Consider the following 22,119-nt stretch of genomic DNA (forward strand, 5'->3'; position numbering starts at 1 on the left):
TAGATGAGCTCAGAGTGAGGTTGCAAGGTACATAACCCAGTTAATGAGCCTACTGATTTCTGATCATTCTTTTTGATTATACTGTATGGTACATGCACCCGTTTCTGATTTCTTTTTGCATTATTTAGTGTGGAAATGCATCAAAAAAACATCACAACCTTTTGTCATCTCAAAGTATATGAACAGACTTCCAGCAGGTAGTTTGCTGGACTTGCTTGCCATGTGAATTGCACAGTTTTAGCCCTCCCTTCTTCTCCAGCACATGACTGTGCTTCCCCATTCATTTTCTACACCACTGTGGGCTACCTATAGCACTGCATATAACCAGGGCCCATATAGCCTGTATACGAACATATGGAGGGCACTAGCCACTGACGACAGCAAGGTCTTAGGTAGGAGATAGAATCTGGTAGTGTGTGTGTGTGTGTGTGTGTGTGTGTGTGTGTGTGTGTGTGTGTGTGTGTGTGTGTGTGTGTGTGTGTGTGTGTGTGTGTGTGTGTGTGTGTGTGTGCGTGTGCGCACATGCGTGTGCATGCACGCGCGAACGTGTGTGTGTGAGAGAGACAGAGAGAGAGAATGTCAAAAAGTCTGCAATGATTCACAGTGCAGACATTTGACATTGACTGACATTGGCTATATGTGTTTCCATTTCCAAGAATTGTCTCTCACTCGGGTTCCAAGTGAAATGGATACCAACTGATAAATATCCATAATTCAGACTATGGCTGCACAATATATTGTGTGTAAAGCTCCTAACACCCCGGGAGCATTGTTTGTGTTATGAGTACATCCACAAAGAATGTGAATATTGCGTGGCGACAAAGCAACATAATATTTTCAAACAAGGTCGAATTTTCACCAAATGAATAGATTGATGTCAAATATTTACTGATCTACTGATGCACTTTCGGATCGTTTCGTTGTGATGTTCCCATATGTAAGGACCTTACTTATTTTTATGATGACAATATTACAGTAGTTTCCACAGTAGCATTTGCTGAGGTAGGATATTATGTCAATTTTGCGTCGCCTCAAACCAAGCGTTGTTGATGACAGAATTAAGGGTTCGATTTGTTTTAAAAAAAGAGAAAACAAAAACGGCTTTATAGGGCTTAAAGGGATATTTCAAGTTCAAACATCTTTTTCTTTGTTGATATTTGATATTCATTTTATCAGACACGCCCGCTTCCGATACAATCCCATTGTAACTTCAAACTCCCATTTTAACCATGTTAGATTAATTGAAAACACCCATCCTGGGTTCTGGTGACATGATATTATCCTTTTAATACGTGAGGGGGCCGTGTTTTTCCAATTACTTTTTATATATATATTTTTAATCAATTAATTCATGAATGCAGTCTGACCAGCAGGGATGAAACATGAAATAAAACATGAATGACCAGAGGGGGGATCAATAGCAGAGGCATGGACCCCCCCCCCCCCCCCCCCCCCAGCAAATTGAACCCTGGTGGTTGACACTAGAATGAATGACAACCACCACATATATATCATTGCTGTCGGGCAGAAACCTTGCATCTGCATATCACAACCTTCTATGTTTGTTTTTTCCATAAATTAATGTCCTACTTTGATCACACAAAAGTAGCAAAAATAGCCGACCTACAAGCTCACAGCGTGTCGCAAGGCGACACGTTGTGAGCTAGTAGATCGGCTATTTTTGACCCCAAAAAATACACAAAAAAACGTGAAAGTGGTTGAATGAGTGCGGGTTTTGAAATGAATGAATTAACAAGAGCTAAAAAATGTATTAACAAGAGTTTGTGCTAAATAATAATGACATTGGATCCATTGGAAGGCAGGATATGTGTTTTCAATTTCCTGAAAAATAAAATTTTGGACAAATACAAGGTTTCCACCCGACATCAGCAATGTATCGTCACTGTCGGGGGCAGAAACCTCTTATCTCCATATTGTAACTTTTTTTGTGTTTTTCTTTCGTAAATTAACTCATTGAGTGCCGATTTATTTATTTTTTAAACGTTTGGCAATTCTGGCACTCAATTGTACCACCTATGAGTATGTAAAAGAACAGAAACGAATAAACAAAAAATATTTCTATATTATGTTGTCCCAGTGCCAGAGTTTTTTTTCACAGAAAACAAAAAGTGCTTAGGAAGCGAGATACAGCCTTTTTCATTTCTAAGTTAAACAAGGAGTGGATGGAGCTGCAAATCTTCAGATGATGATATCTTGGGTTCTGGACATGTTTTTCAAAACGTACTATTTTTTCAAAAACACGTCAAACACGCCATTGGCACGTTGAGCCATAGCGGTAAAAACACGTGAAACACGTTAATGGCACTCAATGAGTTAACGCCCTATTTCATCATACTACAGCGTCACGCGAAAGCACCAAAAAGTAGCCGATCCGCAAGCACGAAACGCGGCGCGAAGCGACGCGTTTCGAGCATGCGGATCGGCTACTTTTGAATGTGAATCCTGAAAAGTAACAGTTTTGGACATACGGAGGTTTCCCCCCCCCCTCTCAACTAAAGAACTGGTCACCATGCCGTTGCAGGATGCTCAGTATTCCGGTCGGAGGCTACGCTGCCCGATACGATTAGACAACAAGCAGCAAGCGAGCAGAGCCTTCAAGGTAATCGAACGGTCGACTTTCACACACACACACACACACACACACACACACACACACACACACACACACACACACACACACACACACACACACACACACACACACACACACACACACACACACACACACACACACACACACACCTCCTCCGAGCGCGGCTAATCAGTCACGACATCCGCATGAGACATGACGCATGGGGTTGCCACAGTAACTGACAAGGTTGGTCGATAATAGACTACCCAGGAAGAGAGTGTACTTTTTTGTGTGTGTGTGTGTGTGTGTGTGTGTGTGTGTGTGTGTGTGTGTGTGTGTTTTTCACGTCCCAAGAGGAATATCTCTGTCCAAAAGAGAAGGTCCCCCCCCCCCCCCCCCCCCGAGCATCGATGTGGTGTTTCCTCCTTCGCAAACCGGGAAAGCATCTGTGTCATTTTTAGATTTTAGCCGCGTTGGCTATTCAAAAATAGCAGATGTACAAGCTCACGGCACGTCACTTCGTGCCGCGCTGCGATCTTACACATCTGCTATTTTTGGACATTTTTGAAAAAAGTATGAGAACTGCTGATTTAGAAGGCGTTTTGTAAGGAGGGTGGTCATTGCGCGTACTCCTTCGGGCTGGGGGCGGCTCCTGTCAGCGGGGAGTGTTGGACGGGAGGAGTAGCACGTAGGCTCTACGTGGTTCTCCTGGTGGGGGCTCCTCACTGGCAGGTGGGTCAGTAGGATACAACAGCAGTGACAACACAGAAATGTGTGTGTGTCTGGGGGGGGGGGGGATGAATTGGCATAACGACGAAGAAGAGAAAAAGGGGTAAAAAAAAGATAATTAGCTACTCTACATTTAGGGAAAAAAGGATAAAAAAAAGAAGGCATTTTGTAGAATCACCCTCAGGTCTTTATGGGATAAGCCAGATTCTCTGCTTTCATTATTCCCTCGGCAACTGTTAGCAAGTGGCTGTCACAATTTGAAATTGAGTGGGAGAAGAATTATCAACCTTATATCTGCCAGCGTCTGTGTGTCTAACAACCCTCATGCTGTAATAATAGTCTAGTCTATTGTTAGCGCTGGGGGATTGATTACGTAAATGTTTTATTCATGGTATCCTCGTCATGTTGTTTTGTTTCGCCATAGTCACCTACTATTTGATTGCAATGAATCGCTTTGTCATTGTTTGCCACCAAGATGTCTGCAATAAAGTACCAAGAGGAATAGTAAATAGCTGTGTGTGCGTGCGCGTGTGTGTGTGTGTGTGCGTGTGTGAATTAGAATACAGTACTCAGTTGCCTTGCTCAAAATAAATCCTACATATTTTTTCATCAAAGACGAGGAGTAGTGCCTTGCAATTATTTTCTTTGCAAGGCTGCAGTCCACGCCATTTGGGAGTTACGCAGTACTTCTTTGAAAACCCCTATTTTTGTTCACATTACTCAGTGAGTTAGGTAGTTTAGCAGGACGTTACTTAGCCGTTAGTTGTCATAGTTGATGACAATGAATGCCTGATGAATGCCTCACACCACCACCCCCGCCTCTGTCTTGGCTGACGAGCTTCTGAGTCGCCATTTTATAAAGAGCCACTGGGTTTTTAGCCGAACCAGCACAAGTGTTTGTAGGGCTTGGTATCAAACCAGTACCCGTACCGTACTGCAGTGGTTCTCAAACTTTTTCATGTCAAGGACCCCCAAAATGATATGTATTTGGCCGCGGACCCCCATCTCAAATATTTTGTTCCAGGGACCCCCAGAAGCACATATTTGAGTTAAGAATGTTCGCATAAAAATATATATATTCAAAATATGCACACATTTTCACGATTTTTCAAAAATAGCAGATCTACAAGCTCATAGCGCGGCACTCGGTGCCGCGCTATGAGCTTGTATATCTGCTTTTTTTGAATAGCCAAAGTATAAAAGGTCATAATTATTCTGACGCTATATTAACACATTTTGCTGGGTACCCCCTGGAACCCCCTCAAGTACCCCTGGGGGTCCCCGGACCCCACTTTGAGAACCAATGCCGTACTGTACTGTACCGTAAGCTTCTCCATCTCTACACCAACCAAACCCCCTTGCCTTTACAATTCCTCTCCAGTAAGGGACAGGGGGTTGGGGGTGGTAGGCAGGATGGTGGTGGTGATGATGGCGGGTGGAACAGAACTAGTAGCAGCGCTCTTGTAGCAGAGTGGCTCACAACCCCAGCCCGATGGCCTGAAAGTCTATTATCTCCCCCGAGCTAGAGGGAATTCCCTTTGGCTTAGGGGTTAAGATGTTGGCTCTCCGCGCGGGAGACCCGGGTTTCGAATTCCGGGGCGCTACATTGGTGCCATGATGATCCAAATCGGGTTTCCCCCGTGGGAGGAGGAGGTCAAAAGGGTGGGGGGTGAGTGTAGCAGCGTTGCTCACGACCCCAGCCTGATGGCCTGAAAGTCGTAATATATCTCCCGCGCTATAGGGAATTCCCTTTGGCTTAGTGGTTAAGATGTTGTTGTTGTTTTTTCCACGTGGGAGACCCAGGTTCGGATCCTGGGCGTTACACTCTTATAATAGTCCTTGAGGTTGAGCCCCCAATCGCCTCCATCCCATACCCCCACCCCCTAAATCATCGCTATAGGGTTAGGATACTTATAGGGTTAGGATATATTCCTATAGGGGACTTCCAAATGGACCCTAACAGGTCTGTACCTCTGAGAGTGTACAAATGGAACCAAATGGACCCTTACGGGTCCATTTGGTTCCATTTGTACACTCTCAGAGTTATGGGTGGTCCTTGAAATGTTAAAGTTTTAGAACCACCGGTATTGTAATTGCATAGCAGACGTGAAGTCCACATAACCAGCTCTGACGGTGTGATAGAAACCCGGGTTTCCAGAAACGGTTCCGAAATATGATAGAACCGACTGCAGTTCCTCAACGTTGGATCCAGTTCCTCCAATTCCTCCGGTTCCGGATCCCAACCCTAATCACCAGCAAACCTCCCCCCCCAACCCCCCCCCCACCCACCCACCCTACTACACACATTGGCTTAAAGCCGTATTAAGCTAGTAGTAATCCTCGTAGTTCTTGGGGTTGAGGCAGTAGAGGACGCCCCCGCCGAAGGAGAAGATCGTCCCGCCCCAGGCCAGCCCGTAGCCCCAGTTGAACTCGTGGTAGATCCTCAGGCTGACCGTCTCGATGAACTTGATGGGGTAAAGCACCAGGCAGCCTGCCTGCAGGACAACTGGGTGGGGACAAGGACGACAGGGGACAAATTAGCATTATAGGTAGTGGTGGAAGAAGTACTCAAATGCCCCCATTTGTAACTATACCTTTCAGGACGGGAACCGTTGCTATGTACAGTATACAGCAACATACATGTGTTGTACATTTTTAATAAATATTTGAAGTTTTTCAGAAAACGTAGGTCAGGATTTAGAAGGCGTTTTTAGAATGTACTTGAGTAACAGCATAAAAGTATTGGCATCAAAATGTACTTAAAGTACCAAAAGTAAAAGAACTCATTATGCAGAAATGTCCCATTTCAAGTTTTCAAATGTATAAAAATCTTTTGAAAATGGCAGATCTACAAGCTTGTACAGCTTATAGATCAACTATTTTCAAATGGCCGAAATGTATATAGCGCTGAAGTGGTTAATGTTGGTTTTGTAATAATAATCAAAATCTACAAAGTAACTATAACTAAAGTTTTCAAATAGTCATAGTGGAGTAAAAATACGATATTTGCCTCTGAGATGTAATGGAGTAGAAGCAAAAGTACTGAAAATTGGAAATACTCCAGTAAAGTAAAAATTGTACAGTACTTGAGTAAAGGCACTTAGTTACTTTACACCACTGAGTTGAAGTACAGTAGTACGTGTTTGTTAGATTAAGAGAAGAGAAGAGAAGAGAAGAGAAGAGAAGAGAAGAGAAGAGAAGAGAAGAGAAGAGAAGAGAAGAGAAGAGAAGAGAAGAGAAGAGAAGAGAAGAGAAGAGAAGAGAGCGTATAAACCTTAATCGAAAAGCAATGGAAAAAAAAAGAAACCCTGCAGGAACATCGACTGGGCAGCAAACCAAGCATCACACCTGGAGGCGGCATAATTTGCTGTTTTGTTTCTCTGCGTCTGTTTTGTTGTTGCCTTAGCAGCAGTCAAGGTACATAAATCAAACGTGGGGTCCGTGGAGGAGGAGAAGGGACAGAAATTCAGCGGAAACAAGAGGCGGCGAGGGAAAGAGAGGAAGTCAGGGGGGAAAAAAAGATGGGAGATGGGATTGGACACGAAAGCAATGGGTTCAGATGGAGAGTACCAGACATGGGGGGGGCCAGAGGTGAACGGTGCGATGGAGAGATGGAGTCAGAGGGAACGACAGAGTAAGTGGGAGGGCGATGGAAGAACGGCGGGTTTAATAGAGGTGTTAGGAGAACAGAGGAGGTGGGGGGGGAGACTGGGCACAGTGGGCAGAGAGAGAGATGTTTTTTTTTGTATTAACCCATTTAGACTGGGAAAGAATCTGTGTACTTTTTAGATTTCTTTGGCTATTCAAAAATAGCAGATATACAAGCTCATAGCGCGGCACCGAGTGCCGCGCTATGAGCTTGTATATCTGCTATTTTTTGAAAAATCTTGAACAATTTTGTGCAAATCTTTGAATATATATTATAAAACATTTGTAATTCAAATCTTTGCTTCTGGGGATTCTACACATGTCTTCTAAATCCTAATATGTGTATTTGGCCGTGGACCCCCATCTCAAAATATTTTGTTCCAGGGACCCCCAGAAGTTGTAACAGAGTTAAAAATGTTTGCTTTAAAAAATACACATTCAAAAATGTCCATGATTTTTCAAAAAAGTTGCAGATCTACAAGCTCATAGCGCGGCACTCAGTGCCTCACTATGTATGCTATATCTGCTATGTTTGAATAGCCAAAGTATAAGATAATGGTTAAAGTGGTTAAAATCCAAAATGACACAGATGCGTTCCCGGTCTTAATGGGTTAAAAAAGAGGAAGGGAGAGAGGGATGAATGGCACCGGAACAAAGGACTGAACACATCAATGGCTTCTTCAAAGGGATTTCATCCTGACGGGGCATAAACAGACCCTGGCTGGCGCTATCATGAAAGGACAGGGGCAAATAAAAGGATTGAAAGAAGCACGATGGCCACGGGACGGGACACGCTAATATCAATCAATACAGATGGTTAGAAAAAACAGCCTGGGAGGGATCAGTCAGCTCGTTAAAGGACTGGACCAACACGTCTGATTGATCACATTCAGAAGTGCTTTCAGCGCGTCCAGCAAAACGGACGTGCGTGCGTGCGTGCGTGCGTGCGTGCGTGCGTGCGTGCGTGCGTGCGTGCGTGCGTGCGTGCGTGTGTGTGTGTGTGCGCAGTGGTGGAAAAAGTACTCACATGTTTTACTTAAGTAAAAGTATCAATACTGCGATGTAGAAATACTCTGTTACAAGTAAAAGTCCGGAATTCAAAATTTGCTTGGGTAAAAGTACAAAAGTATTGGTATCAAAATGTACTTAAAGTACCAAAAGTAAAAGTACTCATTATGCATGAATCTTCCATTGCATGTTTTCACAAAATGTATAAAATCATTTGAAAATAGCAGATCTACAAGCTCACAACGCGTTGCTTTTCTAGATTTCTCTCTCTCTCACAATAGTTTACAGCATAGGTTCTCAAAGTGGGGTTCGGGGGGGGGGGGGGGGGGGGGTACCAGGGGGTCCCCAACAATAGCTTGTAGATCTGCTCTTTGTGAAAAAATCGTTAAAAATGTGTGTAAATCATTAAAAATATACATCTTTTAAGCGATTAAGTGATTTTTTAAACTCAAATCTTTGCTTCAGGCAGGTCCCCGGCACAAAATATTTTTTGATGGGGGTCCGCAGCCAAATACATGAAAAAGTTTGAGAACCACTGGTTTACAGGCAGGATTTAAAGAGAGCATCTTTCAGTCCCATGTAAGTGTTAAATGCGTTTGCAATTCACTCCAATCAACACAACAGTCCTGACTACCACTAGTTGAATAGCCGCTCATAAACCAACAAATGACCTTTCTGTGTGGAATTAGCATGTTCTCCCTGTGTTTGTATAGGTTTCCTCTGGGTACTCTGGTTTCCTCCAACACCAAAAGACATCCATGCTAGGTACATACCGTATACTCCTGCTATTGCCCTTGACCAAGGTACTGACATTATACTAACTGGAGTTGGTCCCGGAGCGCTGCACTGTGGCTGCTTCTAAGTAGTTAGGATGGGTCAAAAGTAGAGGACAAACTCCCCCAAGCGGACAATAAAGTACAATTTAACTTAGGGTGAGGTCATTTAAGGTAAAGTGAGGTTTCCCCCACGTGGTTTTGAACAGTGGTGGAAAAAGTACTCACATTGTCACAAGTAAAAGGCTCGTGTTCAAAATGTTACTTGGGTAAAAGTAGAAAGTATTGGCATCAAAATATACTTAAAGTACCAAAAGTAAAAGTACTAAAATGTTTGAAAATAGCAGATCTACAAGCTCAAAACAAATAGCCTATATATAAAACATTGGAAATACTCCAGTAGAGTTAAATTACCTCAAAATTGTACTTAAGTACAGTACTTGAGTAAATGTACTTACTTACTTCACACCACTGGTTTTGAAGACAACCAGGTCCGAACAATGCGTGCGACTAGACAAACCCAAATTGTGTCATACTTATAAAAATGTCATTTTCCATTTACTCGGTACGGTGAAAATGAGGGGGAAATGTGGAATGGACTGTCCAATTTCATTTGGGGGAAGTCAAACTGACAAGCATGGCCACACTCATCTGACCTTGCTGGGCAGGAGTCTGAAAAAGATCATTTCCTTAGAGCAGTGGTTCCAAAAATGGGTGTCGGGACTTGCGACACCCAGGAGGGTCCTCAAATGAATTTGGGGGGGTCCACAGATAATTAGCTTAATGTGCAAAGCAAAGCAAAGCAAAGTTTGTTGTTTACCCAGGGTGTTGGACTAAGTGCGGAACTTATTTACAGCCAGACCCTGCATGGAAGCCTTGCTCAAGGGCTATTCAGCGGTGATTCATGATTGATGTGATGAATTGGGGAATCGAACTAGGGACCTTCCGGTGTCAAGGCCGCCCCTCTAACCACTAGGCCACCGCTGCCACAGCAACATTGTTTTCTCACTCAACAGAAAACACACCAACATACACTGGAAAAAGTGCTCCTCGGAGCACAGGTCTCCGCCAGGTCAGGTAGGTTATTGTGGGCCAGCAATGTGTCGGGATTCGCCAATGAGGATGGAATAGGAAAAATCAGACAGATCTCACATGACCATAGAGAAAATGTGTACCGATTTGCGTGATGTTTGGACAGGTCTGTAGGAGCAATATAAAAAAAAATGTTTTGCTAAAACCGGCCTCCTGGTGGCACTTTAACAACAAGCCCATGTGAAAAATTGGGGCAGGGGTTCCGCTCTGGCATGTGTGTGTGTGCGCACAGTTTCGCAACGGTGACGGAGACTAGCTGGTCACAGGTCTTCGCCTTCGGCCTGGCGGAGTCAATACGTGTATACAGGGTATCTGAACATTTCTAAAGTCACAATGTAATGACCTGTTAGACCTTTTTAAAACCAAGTCGGTCAAATTGTCAAATATAACACAAGAAACAGGCACACATTGTGAAAATAGCTGATCTATTATAGTTCGGCTATTTTCACAATATGTATCTGTGGAACAGAGTTGATTTTTTTTCTTTTTGGGAACTCTTGACTTAGCTTAGAACGAGTGTGTGACAGTACGTAGGCAACAAGAACAAGCGCATGAGCATATACTGTGTACAGTAGGTGTGTGCAAGAGCACTAATTTAATTTAAGTAGATTAACATTACAGTCAACAAGGAACTGCCTCGGCAAACAAAATGTATTGTACCACTGGGATTTGCAGAGAGTGTGGGGAGGGAGTTGGCTGAGAACACAGAACTGTTGAAGGTTACCGTTTTACGATCCGTATATTGGTTTCGCTTTGTGTGTGCGCAGTGGTGGAAAGAAACTACTCCACTACATCTTGGAACCAAATATTGTACTTTTACTCCACTACATTTATTTGAACACTTTAGTTACTAGTTACTTTGTAGATTTTGATTATTATTACAAAACATACATTAACCACTTCAGCCTATATATACATTTCGGCCATTTGAAAATAGCAGATCTACAATGCTCACAATGAGTCGCGATGTGACACATTGTGAGCTTGTAGAGCTGCTATTTTCGAAAGATGCATTTGAAGAATTTTAATGGGACATTGTGCACAATGAGTACTTCTACTTTTGGTACTTTAGGTAAATTTTCATGCCAATACTTTTGTATTTTTACTCAAGTACATTTTGAATTCGAGACTTTTACTTGTAACAGAGTATTTCTACATTGCAGTATTGATACTTTTACTGAAGTAAAAAAAAATGTAGTACTTTTTCCAGTGTGTGTGTGTGTGTGTGTGTGTGTGTGTGTGTGTGTGTGTGTGTGTGTGTGTGTGTGTGTGTGTGTGTGTGTGCAAGCGCATACCTGCGGAGAAGAGCATGATGGCGACGGGCGCATAGAATCGTCGCCGGGTGCCGATGCACACGGCAACCAGGGCAACCAGAAATGACATCAGCACCAGAGCCCCGCCCCCTAGCAACAGGGCCAGCGTAGCAACGCGCCAGTCTGGACAACAGAGGGGAGGGAGGAGGAAAGGAGGGAGGGAGGGAGGGAGGGAGGTAGGAGACGAGGAGGAGGTCAGAGGGAGCCCCGGGGGAGACACGACATTGGGAAGAAAGAAAGAAAGACCATAATGAGGAGGAAGGAGAGAGGAAGAGGAGGAAGAAGAAGAGGAGACAGTTAGTTACACCAGCAGAGCAGCTTGTAATAGAGACAGAAGGAAAACACACAGCAGTGGTTCTCAAACTTTTTCCATGATGAGGCCCCCTAACCCATTGAGACCTGAAGCCGATTCTACATGTCTCCTGAATCTCAACAGTTTTCTGAAAGACGTATGTTTCTATATCAGTGGTGCTCAATCTTTTTCATGTGAAGGACCCCCAAAATGATATGTATATTTGGCCGCGGACACCCATCAAAATATTTTGTTCCAGGGACCCCCCCAGAAGCAAAGATTTGAGTTAAAAATGTACGCTTTAATATATATATTCCAAAGATTTGCACACATTTTCACGATTTTTCAAAAATAGCAGACCTACAAGTTTGTATATCTGCTATTTTTGAATAGCCCAAAGTGTAAAATGATGCTTTTTAGCTGAAATCTGAAAATGACACAGTTCCAGGTCTTAATGGGGTAAATTGAAATTTACGTTTGGCCTCGGACCCCCCCCCCCCCCCACCCCCCAACCGTCTGAAAATGTTTTGTGCCAGGGACCCCCAGAAGAGAAGATTGGGTGTATGTGTCCCTGTGACATACTAGCGTCATGTCCAGAGGATGTACTTGTACATCAAGCCGTCTCACACAACAGAAACAGGAGATAGGCTCCTGTCCTAGGGGCCACATGGCTCTCGGTAAGGCTTACTTACTTACTTACAGCAGTGGTTCTACAAAACAAATCATGTCAAGGACCCCCAAAATGATATGTATTTGGCCACGGACCCCCATGTAAAAATATTTTTGATTCAGGGACCCCAGAAGCAAAGATTTGAGTTACAGATGTTCGCTTTAAATCTACATATTCAAAGTTCACAAATGTTCACGATTTTAGTATAAAATATGGTTAAAGTGGTTAAAATGATTGTGATGCCACCCCGCCCCCCCCCCCCCCCCCCAGGACCCCTGACTTTGAGAACCAATGACTTACAGTATATTATACTGTATACAGTGAACAGAATACCACTTGTTGTCTTTGCTAGGTTATCCAAGGGAAATGATGATGGGAAATGATGATTGCTGGGTGATCATTTGTATATCACACACACACACACGCGCACACGCACACGCACACGCACACGCACACACACACAAACGCACACGCACGCACACACGCACACACACACACACACACACACACACACACACACACACACACACACACACACACACACACACACACACGCACACTCGCACTAGCCTTAATTATTAACCAAGGCTATGAAAAAATAGCATTTTTGGGCAAGAATACTGTAATTTAACAGATTATCATGAACAAAATAAAATGCTTGTCCCACCAGGGATTTCCTGACAGTGGAAGTTGGCTGAGAACATGGAACATGCTGAAGGACGCTCTTTTTCCCGCTCTGTGTTTTGGTTCCTCTGAGCCAGGATGAACTCCACTCCACTCCCTCAGTCAAGAATCCTGCCAAACCATCTGCAAAAGCTGTGTTTACTTTAATGGCCGAGTTTCCTAGCCTGGCATTGGCCAGACTGATAACGTGGATTCACTCTCACGGTCCTCCCCGGTATCAGTCTGGACTTCGGCCCCATAGGGAGCGAGTATGAGAAATCAGAAAATGGTTTTGATGCTGCTTCTCACTGTTGTACGGACAGCAGTTGAAACGCAGTCACTGATTGGCCCGATCATTTTCTGATTTCTCATACTCGCTCCCTATGGGCCGAAGTCCAGACTGATACCGGGGAGGAACGTGAGAGTAAATCCACGTTATCAGTCTGGCCAATGCCGGGCTACGAGTTTTCTACATGTTTGACATGGTGAGATCTAGGGGTGCAAAAGCAGATGTACAAGCTCGCAGTCTAAAGTTTTCTGAAGAACTTCAAATATTTATATAAAAATTACAACAAATGTATCTTGCTATTTACTGTACATAGCAACAACAACCCCAAAAGGGGTTCCCGTCCTGAAAGGTATAGTTACAAATAGGGGTTCCCGTCCAAAATGGGTTAACAAATTTAGCTGGGGACACCCTGGAACCCCCCCAAGGACCCCTGGCACTAACATTTCTGTCACCAACACGCTGGTGTTTTTGGACCCGATTGCAGGAGCTCAGGACTGAGACAAACGCAGGAATCCAAGGAGGACATTGACACAAAATACAACTGAAACTCGTAGGTTCACAAGCACACACAAAGGACGAGATACAACACTAAACAACACTCTAAACTAACAGAAAAAGAACTGAAGCAAACATGACCAGAAACAAGACAACAACCCAGCACTAGCATGAAAAGAACACAGTCTTTTGTAGTCTCTGGGCTTGTCAGTAAGACCAGGCTCAGCTGGCAACCACAGGCGAGTCCATTCAGTTCAATCAGGATCAGGAAGGGAGAAGAGGAGATGTCAGGGCAAATGGAAAGGGGAGAGGTTGAGGGAGGGGGTGGGCAGAACAGAACGAGTTGAAAACACACAGGGCAAAGTCACGACAGGGCACACTGGACAGGAAAGGGCATAAATGACTTGGGGCAGAGGCTGAGATCGTGACACATTTGGCTATTGGGTCACCCCAAATCATACATTTTAATAAAGTAATCGATTTTTAGCGTGACACCATTGTATATTGGGAAAGTATACATCAGGGTGCTTCTCGATTATTCGGTAAATCACAAAAGTTTTTTTTTTTTTAAATCACCATAGTGAGACCCTGCAGCAGTGAGGTCGCTCATGTGACACTGATCAATTATCAGCCCAAGGGCAGATATGGCAGGCAATAAGAAGAAAAGTACTGGAGCACAGGGGCACTTAAAGGCTTTTTATTGCACGTGCAGACTAACATTTCTATTATTACTCTGATGAAGATGTAATAATCGAAATGTTAGTCTGCACCTGCAATAAAAAGGACTTTAACTGTGCCTCCAGTAACTTTTCTTCTTATGGCTGATATGGCTCGACACCCTCTCTTTGTCCTTTTATCACTCCCAACACGGGGGCAAATAAAGTACTGGTTATGTGATAAATAAACTTTGTACTGTATTTATCATTTTATGGCCTCTCCAACCGCTAAGCATAACAGCACCAGTCGTTGGGACAGGGAAGACCTTTGAAACACTAAAGCCCGAGTTGTACTTGGTATATAATAGCAGATCTGCAGGCTCACAACGCATCGAGCTCAGACGCGGCGTGAACTTGTAGATCTGCATATTTTTGGTGCACGACACGACCACCGGCGAGTGAATCAGGCTTCAGTCTGCACGGGAGATGAAGAGGGATGAGGAGGAACAGACGGAAAATGGAGTAGTGAGGATGGGGTGTGGGCGAATGATGGAACGGCAAGGAAGCCTTGATGTCGAGGAAGGAAGGAAATAGAGGAAGGGGGGAGGGAGGGAAGATCAAAGGGGAAAGGAAGAAACAATGGGAAACTAAGGAGATGGAGAAAGAAAGAAAGAGAGCAATGACACAGCATTACGCGAGGAAATCGATTCCACAGATAAACATAGAGAAAATAGTCGAACTACAAGCTCTCAACGCCTCGCAGTGCGAGGTATTAAATAAAAATCACACCCAGTGTGAAGTGGGCGGTGTGTGGTCATCACAACATGACTCACTTTAAAAAAAGGATAAACGACTTTTTTGGGGCGGTGTAGCCGCCCCCTATAAGTGAGTTTTGGACACCGACCAAAACATTTGTATACCCCCTAACCCTTCCATTGTTAATGCAAATCGATACTTTTTTCATATCAGCCAATCACATTACAGCTAGTGTCATCACCACTAACTGTAATGTGATTGGCTGACTTTGCAAATTCAGGACTGTGATTGGCTAGCGAAACACATGACACATGTGCAGCCCTATGAATAGCAGTATGGACTTTAAAAAAATCACACCCTGTGTGAAGGTAGCGGCGCCTTTGAATACATTATGTCATCGATATGTGTTTATAATGTGTTTATAGCCATGTGTCATGTGAAGCTTGACCAATCACTTTGTTGACGGGTCTGACCAATCAGAGCGTCGACGACAGATAAAGTTAAATTGAGGATCTAACTTTAAATAACTTACCTAGAAGGAGACTTTAGCCAAATAAAAATATATACAAAAAAAAACATGAGGAAATAAAAAATAAACCTTGACATCATAGTGATGTCATGAATAGTCCCCTTGCCTGACAAATCACAACCTTGACGGGCCTGACCAATCAGAACCTTGACGGGCCTGACCAATCAGAACCTTGACGGGCCTGACCAATCAGAACCTTAACGGACTCTTGGATTCTCGATCGTCTCTATCAAACCATTCTGTCATAACGGATGACTGGGTCCCGAACTCAGACTTTCTATACATTCACCCTTCATCTGTTCTTGTATCTTTCTCTTTCTATTCGTCATATTAACTTTAAATAACTTACCTAGACGGAGACTTTAGCCAAATGAATAATAAGATGAAGTCATTGTCATCGTTTATATAGACATCGAATTCTATATTCATGACATCATAGTGATGTCATGAATAGTGACCAATCACAACTTTGGCGCACCTGACCAATCAGAACGTTGACGCACCTGACCAATCAGAACGTTGACGCACCTGACCAATCAGAACGTTGGCGCACCTGACCAATCAGAACGTTGACGCAAAAGCCAGGCATAGAGGGCTAATATCCGCTCTATACCTAAAGGTATAGAGCGGCTAGCGCCGCTAAAAAGTAATTTATCCTTTTTTTAAAGTGAGTCGTGTTGTGATGACCACACACCGCCCACTTCACACTGGGTGTGATTTTTTAAAGTCCATACTGCTATTCATAGGGCTGCACATGTGTCATGTGTTTCGCTAGCCAATCACAGTCCTGAATTTGCAAAGTCAGCCAATCACATTACAGTTAGTGGTCATGACACTAGCTGTAATGTGATTGGCTGACTTTGCAAAAGTAGCGATTTGCATTAACAATGTAAGGGTTAGGGGGTATACAAATCTTTTGGTCGGTGTCCAAAACTCACTTATAGGGGGCGGCTACACCGCCCCAAAAAGGTCTTAAAAGTCATTCAAATGTAACTTAAGAAAAGTGCATATACCCTGTATACACTTATACTGTATGTTGGTTTGTTTACTGTTGAGTGAGAAAACAATGTTCATGCAAATTAAGCTAATCATCTGGGGACCCCCCAAAATCATTTTGGGGACTCCCCGACCCCCGGGTTTAGGAACCACTAATCTACAGTACAAGCTCACAAGCAAGGTGACACGTTGTGAGCTTGTAGATCGGGCGGGGGGGGGGGGCATGTTACGTTACGTACAGGTACAGAGCCCTGGGGGACCCCCGTGCAACAAAGTGGTTAAGAAGAGGAGGATATTCACAAGGACAGAGAGAGAGGGCAGAGCCAAAAGAAAAGCAGAAACAAAGTACTGTAGAGAGAGAGAGAGAGAGAGAGATGAAAGCTGTGTCAGGTATGGAGAGAGAGAGAGAACGTAGAGAGACTGACTGCAAGCAGTGTTGCCATGTCCGCTTATTACAAGCAACTTTAGGCTTATTTTTCTGTGTTGCTGTTAAATATTAGCAGTGGTGGAAAAAGTATTCACATGTTCTACTTAAAGGTAGGGTAAGTGATATTTTTTGGTTAAAACAAAAAGTATTTTGTTAAAAGGTTAAAGCACTATATTCTGATAGTAATCATTGCTATAGAGTGTTTGTTCAGTAACAGGAGTCTCCCCGTCTCTCCAGCTCTTTTATGAACAGAAAATACATTTTCCGGTAGGTGTCAAAATCTCAGCCAATCAGGAGAAAGTACCCATTTTTAAGCTTCATTTTTATAGTGTTCCAGTTCCAATTTTGCCTGCTCATTTCTTAGTGTCATCACTTCCAATTTCACTTGTTTAATCTATATCCCGATTGAGTTCTCTATCCTGATTGGATAAAATTGGAAACGAAACTGAAACAAAAATGCATTTTCTGTTTTATAAAGAGCTGGAGAGACAAGGAGACTCCTTTTACTGAACAAACACTCTATAGCAATGAGTACAATCAGAATATAGAGCTATTTAACACTTATTTTAACCAAAGAAAATCACTTACCCTACCTTTAAGTAAAGGTATCAATACTGCAATGTATATATGAGAAGAGTGGAGACAGTAGAAGTAAAAGGAAATTGGAAATACTCTACTCTAAAGTACAAATACCTCAACATTGTACTTAAGTACAGTACTTGAGTAAATGTACTTAGTTACTTTCCACCACTGAATATTAGGTAGTTGCGGGTTAGGGTTTTTTGGGCTTGTTTCTAAAGTGTAGTACTAGTTGCTTACTTGGGGCTTTGCTTCCTAAATGTTGTTTAAACCAGTGTTTCTCAAACATTTTCATGTCAATGACCACCCCCAAATTAATATAATAATTGTCCGCGTATCCCCAACTGAAAACATTTTGTGCCAGGGACCCCCGTACCAATTATTTCTTGAAAATAGCAGATCTACAAGCTCACAACGCGTCGCGTTGTGAGCTCGTACATCGGCTATTTTCAAATAGCCTTTGTGCATATAGGTTTAAAGTGCTCATGCGTTAGTCGCTTCTTTTGGGCTCGTTTTCATGGACCTGGTTTTCACATTTCTCTCGCAAGATCTGGCAACGCTGACTGACTGCAAGAGAAGAGAGTGCAGACAGTGGAAGAGATGGGAGGAAGAGAGACACGGATAGTGAACCATGAAGGAGAGGAGGATAGAGAGAAAGAAAGAAAGAAAGAGAGAGGGGGGTGATGGAGAGAGAGAGAGAGAGCACTTAGTGTACCTGGGCTGCCAAACAAGCCCAGTTAAAGAGCTTTTCTGGCATGGTATCAAAAAGCTGTCCACGCTTATAAATAGGGAGGAGCTCAGTGGCTCTGCTCTCTACGCACACCGAAATAGCAAGAAATACTGGTCTCTTGACACACACACACACACACACACAAACGTGCATACTGTATATTGTCTCTGTCGGGTGGAAACCTCATATGTATATGATTTGTGTACATGCAGAAAAAACAAAACATGCGTGTGCACACACACACACACACACACACACACAAATTGGTCTGGCCCGTCATGGCACTTTAAATGCGGAGACTGGACTGTTTCTCAAAGATTTCTTTGCACCTTTGAGTGATTCCACTGCTGTGACGAAAGAGAAATAGAGATGGACAATGTAAAGAAAAAGAAAAAAATGTTTAGCTAACTTTGGCGATGGAAACACTTAAATCTAACTTAAATCGCGTAGGGGAATTCCTCTGATGTATGTGTTTGTTGTAACATTCTTTCTTTTAGTGATCTATTCATTGGCATGATGAGTCCAATTGTTGATAGCCATGTTACAATTTATCTCTTTTTTCCTTTTCTTGTTTGCAGTGTTTTTTGTTGTTGTTGCAGGGTGCACTTACTGTAACATTGGGGTGTAAACAGAATGATGGTTACCCAGTGTGAGAACCTAGCAGCCTAACACCTCTTATCAGGGACCACAGGCCTCGAAAGCAAAGAGAGAGAGGGAGAGAGAGAGAGATAGAGAGAGAGAGAGGGGGGGGGGGGGGGAGGAGGCATGCATAGGAAGCAGAATGGGGCAGGAGACTGCAGTGAGGCTAAGATATAGGGTGAACTTAAGAGGGATAGATCTATGACTAATCAATGTAATCGATACAAAATTCAATTATAACATTTTTTTTTTTGGCGGCGGTTTCAAAGGTTTTCAAAAATGATAAGAAATACTGAAAATATCTACAAGCTTACAATGCATCATGAGCTTGCAGTCTATTCTCAGTATTTCAGTATTCAGTATGAACAGGGAAAACTGTTGCACCCTTCTTTGTCCTTTGGTAACGGTTGACTGCAGGTGCGGTGTTCTCAAAAATATAAAGGCAGAACAAGACTCACTCACTGCAAAAAAAAATGTAAAAAAACCCCTCCTTAGACAGACTTAAGAAAATAGCATTTTCTTTATTTTAAATGCTCATCATGCGCTCTGTGCTCATAGTGAATAAAAAACGATTCGGTCTTGGGTCCTTCGTCAGTGCTAAGTCAGTATTCAGTATGAAACTTTTAGGGGTTTAAGTGGTTAATGAGACTAATCGATTTAATGCATCGTACATCGTACATTGCGACGCGTTTCAAGCTTGTACAGTAGATCTGCTACTTTTGATGCTTTTGTGTGACACTGCCCTGCCAAGCCAAAGAGCAGTAACTACGTTTTTGGACACACCGACTTATTTGGGTTGCCCAAAGGTCAAATTAGCCTTTGTGATGTTGGGGGATAAACAATTACCTCAAGAACAGATGTACAATTAGTGTAATATCACTTATATGCCAATATCTCATTTGGCTGACCAGTTGAATCACTTTTAAACCCATTTTTAAGTGATTTTTGTTTTCGTAGTTACTGCACTCTGCCTTGGCAGGGCAGTGTAGTACAGGGGTCTTTTTTTCAGGCCAAGGACGCCCTAGCTGAGAGAGAGATGAAGCAGGGAACCCCTCTATATTGTATACAATTGTGTTTCAGATTAAAGTTTTTTGCTGCTCTTTTGCTGCTCTTTTTTCCCTCTACAACTATACCTCTTTGCCAAAAAATAGCAGATCTACAAGCTCACAACGCCTCTTTAAAGTTCTCTTCAGAAAAGTGATACTAGGGTTCAAGTGGTTAACACATTCCCTGCCAGAGTTTATTCATAAGGTACTCACCCACTGCCAGCGTTTTTGAGTTTTATAGCCTTTTGAACCGTTCACAAAAAAATGATATCCATTAAAATCCGCGATCGGATGGTGTTTATAAACAGCAACGACGGACGTACGAGCCCTCATAATGTTTACACTTTTTTTCCTTTTTCTTCTTCTGTGGTATCAGCGGCTAAAAGAGGCTGCAAACGTCATATCCGTTTGGCTGTGACGTGGCTGTGACGTTTCCCCACCGGCCATCTTAGATTAGCTTAGCCTCCGATCGGCTATCAGATCGTTTTTAAACACAAAGAGGATAACCGTTCGTCGATCAAAGAAAAGAAAATACAACCGGAGCTTTACCATTCGTTTTTTAAACCGTGTGAAAACCATGATCTTTAGCCAAAACCAGGGAAAAACTGTTTTTTCAAGATAAAAAACAAACCGGAAACGGTTGTCGGAAATTTTCTCATAGGATGGGTCAGAAGCGTCATGGGGAAAAAAAAAATCAAGGATGGTACCAAAACATTTTTTTTTCATTATCAAACCACATAAAAAGACGATCACGAGATATCTCGGGATACGCAGGTAACGGGTGGATTTAATGTCCCGAGATATCTCGGGATTGGCAGTATATGTGTTAATGTAAAAAACATATATATATATATCACACAAAGATTTGGCGGACCCCCTGTAGTAACTCTGAGGACCCCCTAGGGGTCCCGGACTCCCTGTTGAAGACCCCTGCTGTAGTATGATCAAGCAGTAGGGTATTAACTTACGAAGAAACACAAAAAGTTGGGAGTATGGAGATACGAGGTTCCTGCTCGACAGCGACGATAAACAACGAACAGGATTAGAGTCGACACTGTTTTTTTTAGCGCTGCGAGTGCTAAGTTAAATGAATAAACACAATACATTATACGTGACAGGGGGCGCTGATCGTTAATCAGTGGCGGGTGGTGTGAAAGTGTCGAGACGTACGGGGCGCCGCTGGCATATCAAACGACAACTGAACCTCGGGGTCAATCGGTATAGGAATCGATTATGTGACAGGACTGCAGAGGATCTGGGGTTTCTCAAAGAAATGCCACGTCTCAGGTGTGTGTGTGCGTGTGTGTGTGTGTGTGTGTGTGTGTGTGTGTGTGTGTGTGTGTGTGTGTGTGTGTGTGTGTGTGTGTGTGTGTGTGTGTGTGTGTGTGTGTGTGTGTGTGTGTGTGTGTGTGTGTGTGTGGCAGTGGTTTGACTTCAGGCTCTATACAGATAATGCAGTGCTGGGAAAAAGTGCTGGACAAGGGCGTGAGTGATGGCTGCGGCAGTTAGTTATTAGTGGCATTAACCCGTTGGAACCGGGAACGCGCCCGCGGAACCACTTTAACGATGATTGTGTGCTTTGGCTATTCAAAAAGAACCATTTTTAACTCAAATCTTTGCTTCTGGGGGGGTCCCTGGAACAACATATTTTGAGATGGGGGTCCGCGGCCAAATACATATAATAATTTTGGGGGTTCTTAAATTGAAAAGTTTGAGAACCACTGATTATAGCAACACAAGTTTTTTCAAAAAAACTGTTTTAGAAGACATTTGTAGAATCCCCAGAAGCGAAGATTTGAGTCTCAAATGTTCCCTTTAAAAATATATGTATTCAAAGATTTGCACAAATTTTCATGATTTAAAAAAAGAGATAATGGTTAAAGTGGTTAAAATCTAAAATGACACAGATGCTTTCCCGGTCTTAATGGGTTAACACTTTTACTTTTTCTCTCTCTTTATCGGCAGGCGCCGCGGGGCCTCTAAGAACTCTTGGCTATGTGGACACTTTTCAAGGCTCACAAAATGACACGGAGGGGAAACCTTGTATGTCCAAAACCGTTTCCTTTTCAGGGAAAATAACCTGTGTTCCAACGGATACAGCATAGTTATGATCTAGTCACAGGCTCTCGTTAATACTTTTCATTGATTTGATGTTTATAAAACCCACAGAGAGGCGTGGCCTGTCATGGGTCAGGG

At 43.1% G+C, this 22,119-nt stretch overlaps 1 protein-coding gene across 1 annotated transcript in view; it reads right to left on the bottom strand.

The window, feature by feature from the left end:
* Positions 1 to 5,649: 5,649 nt before the first annotated feature.
* Positions 5,650 to 22,119, bottom strand: part of LOC311040430 (transmembrane protein 47-like) — a gene marked incomplete at its 3' end in the record, with an annotated part of 30,380 nt that continues 13,910 nt past the window's right edge. The window contains exons 2-3 of the mRNA XM_084050715.1: positions 11,139 to 11,279; positions 5,650 to 5,828 (exon numbers count right to left, since the gene is read on the bottom strand). Coding sequence (XP_083906841.1) covers positions 5,650 to 5,828; positions 11,139 to 11,279 — 320 coding nt within the window. The remainder of the gene's footprint in view (positions 5,829 to 11,138; positions 11,280 to 22,119) is intronic.

The sequence above is a fragment of the Gymnoscopelus microlampas genome (genome assembly GCF_963454915.1).
Source record: "Gymnoscopelus microlampas genome assembly, chromosome: 24".
NCBI lineage: Eukaryota > Metazoa > Chordata > Actinopteri > Myctophiformes > Myctophidae > Gymnoscopelus > Gymnoscopelus microlampas.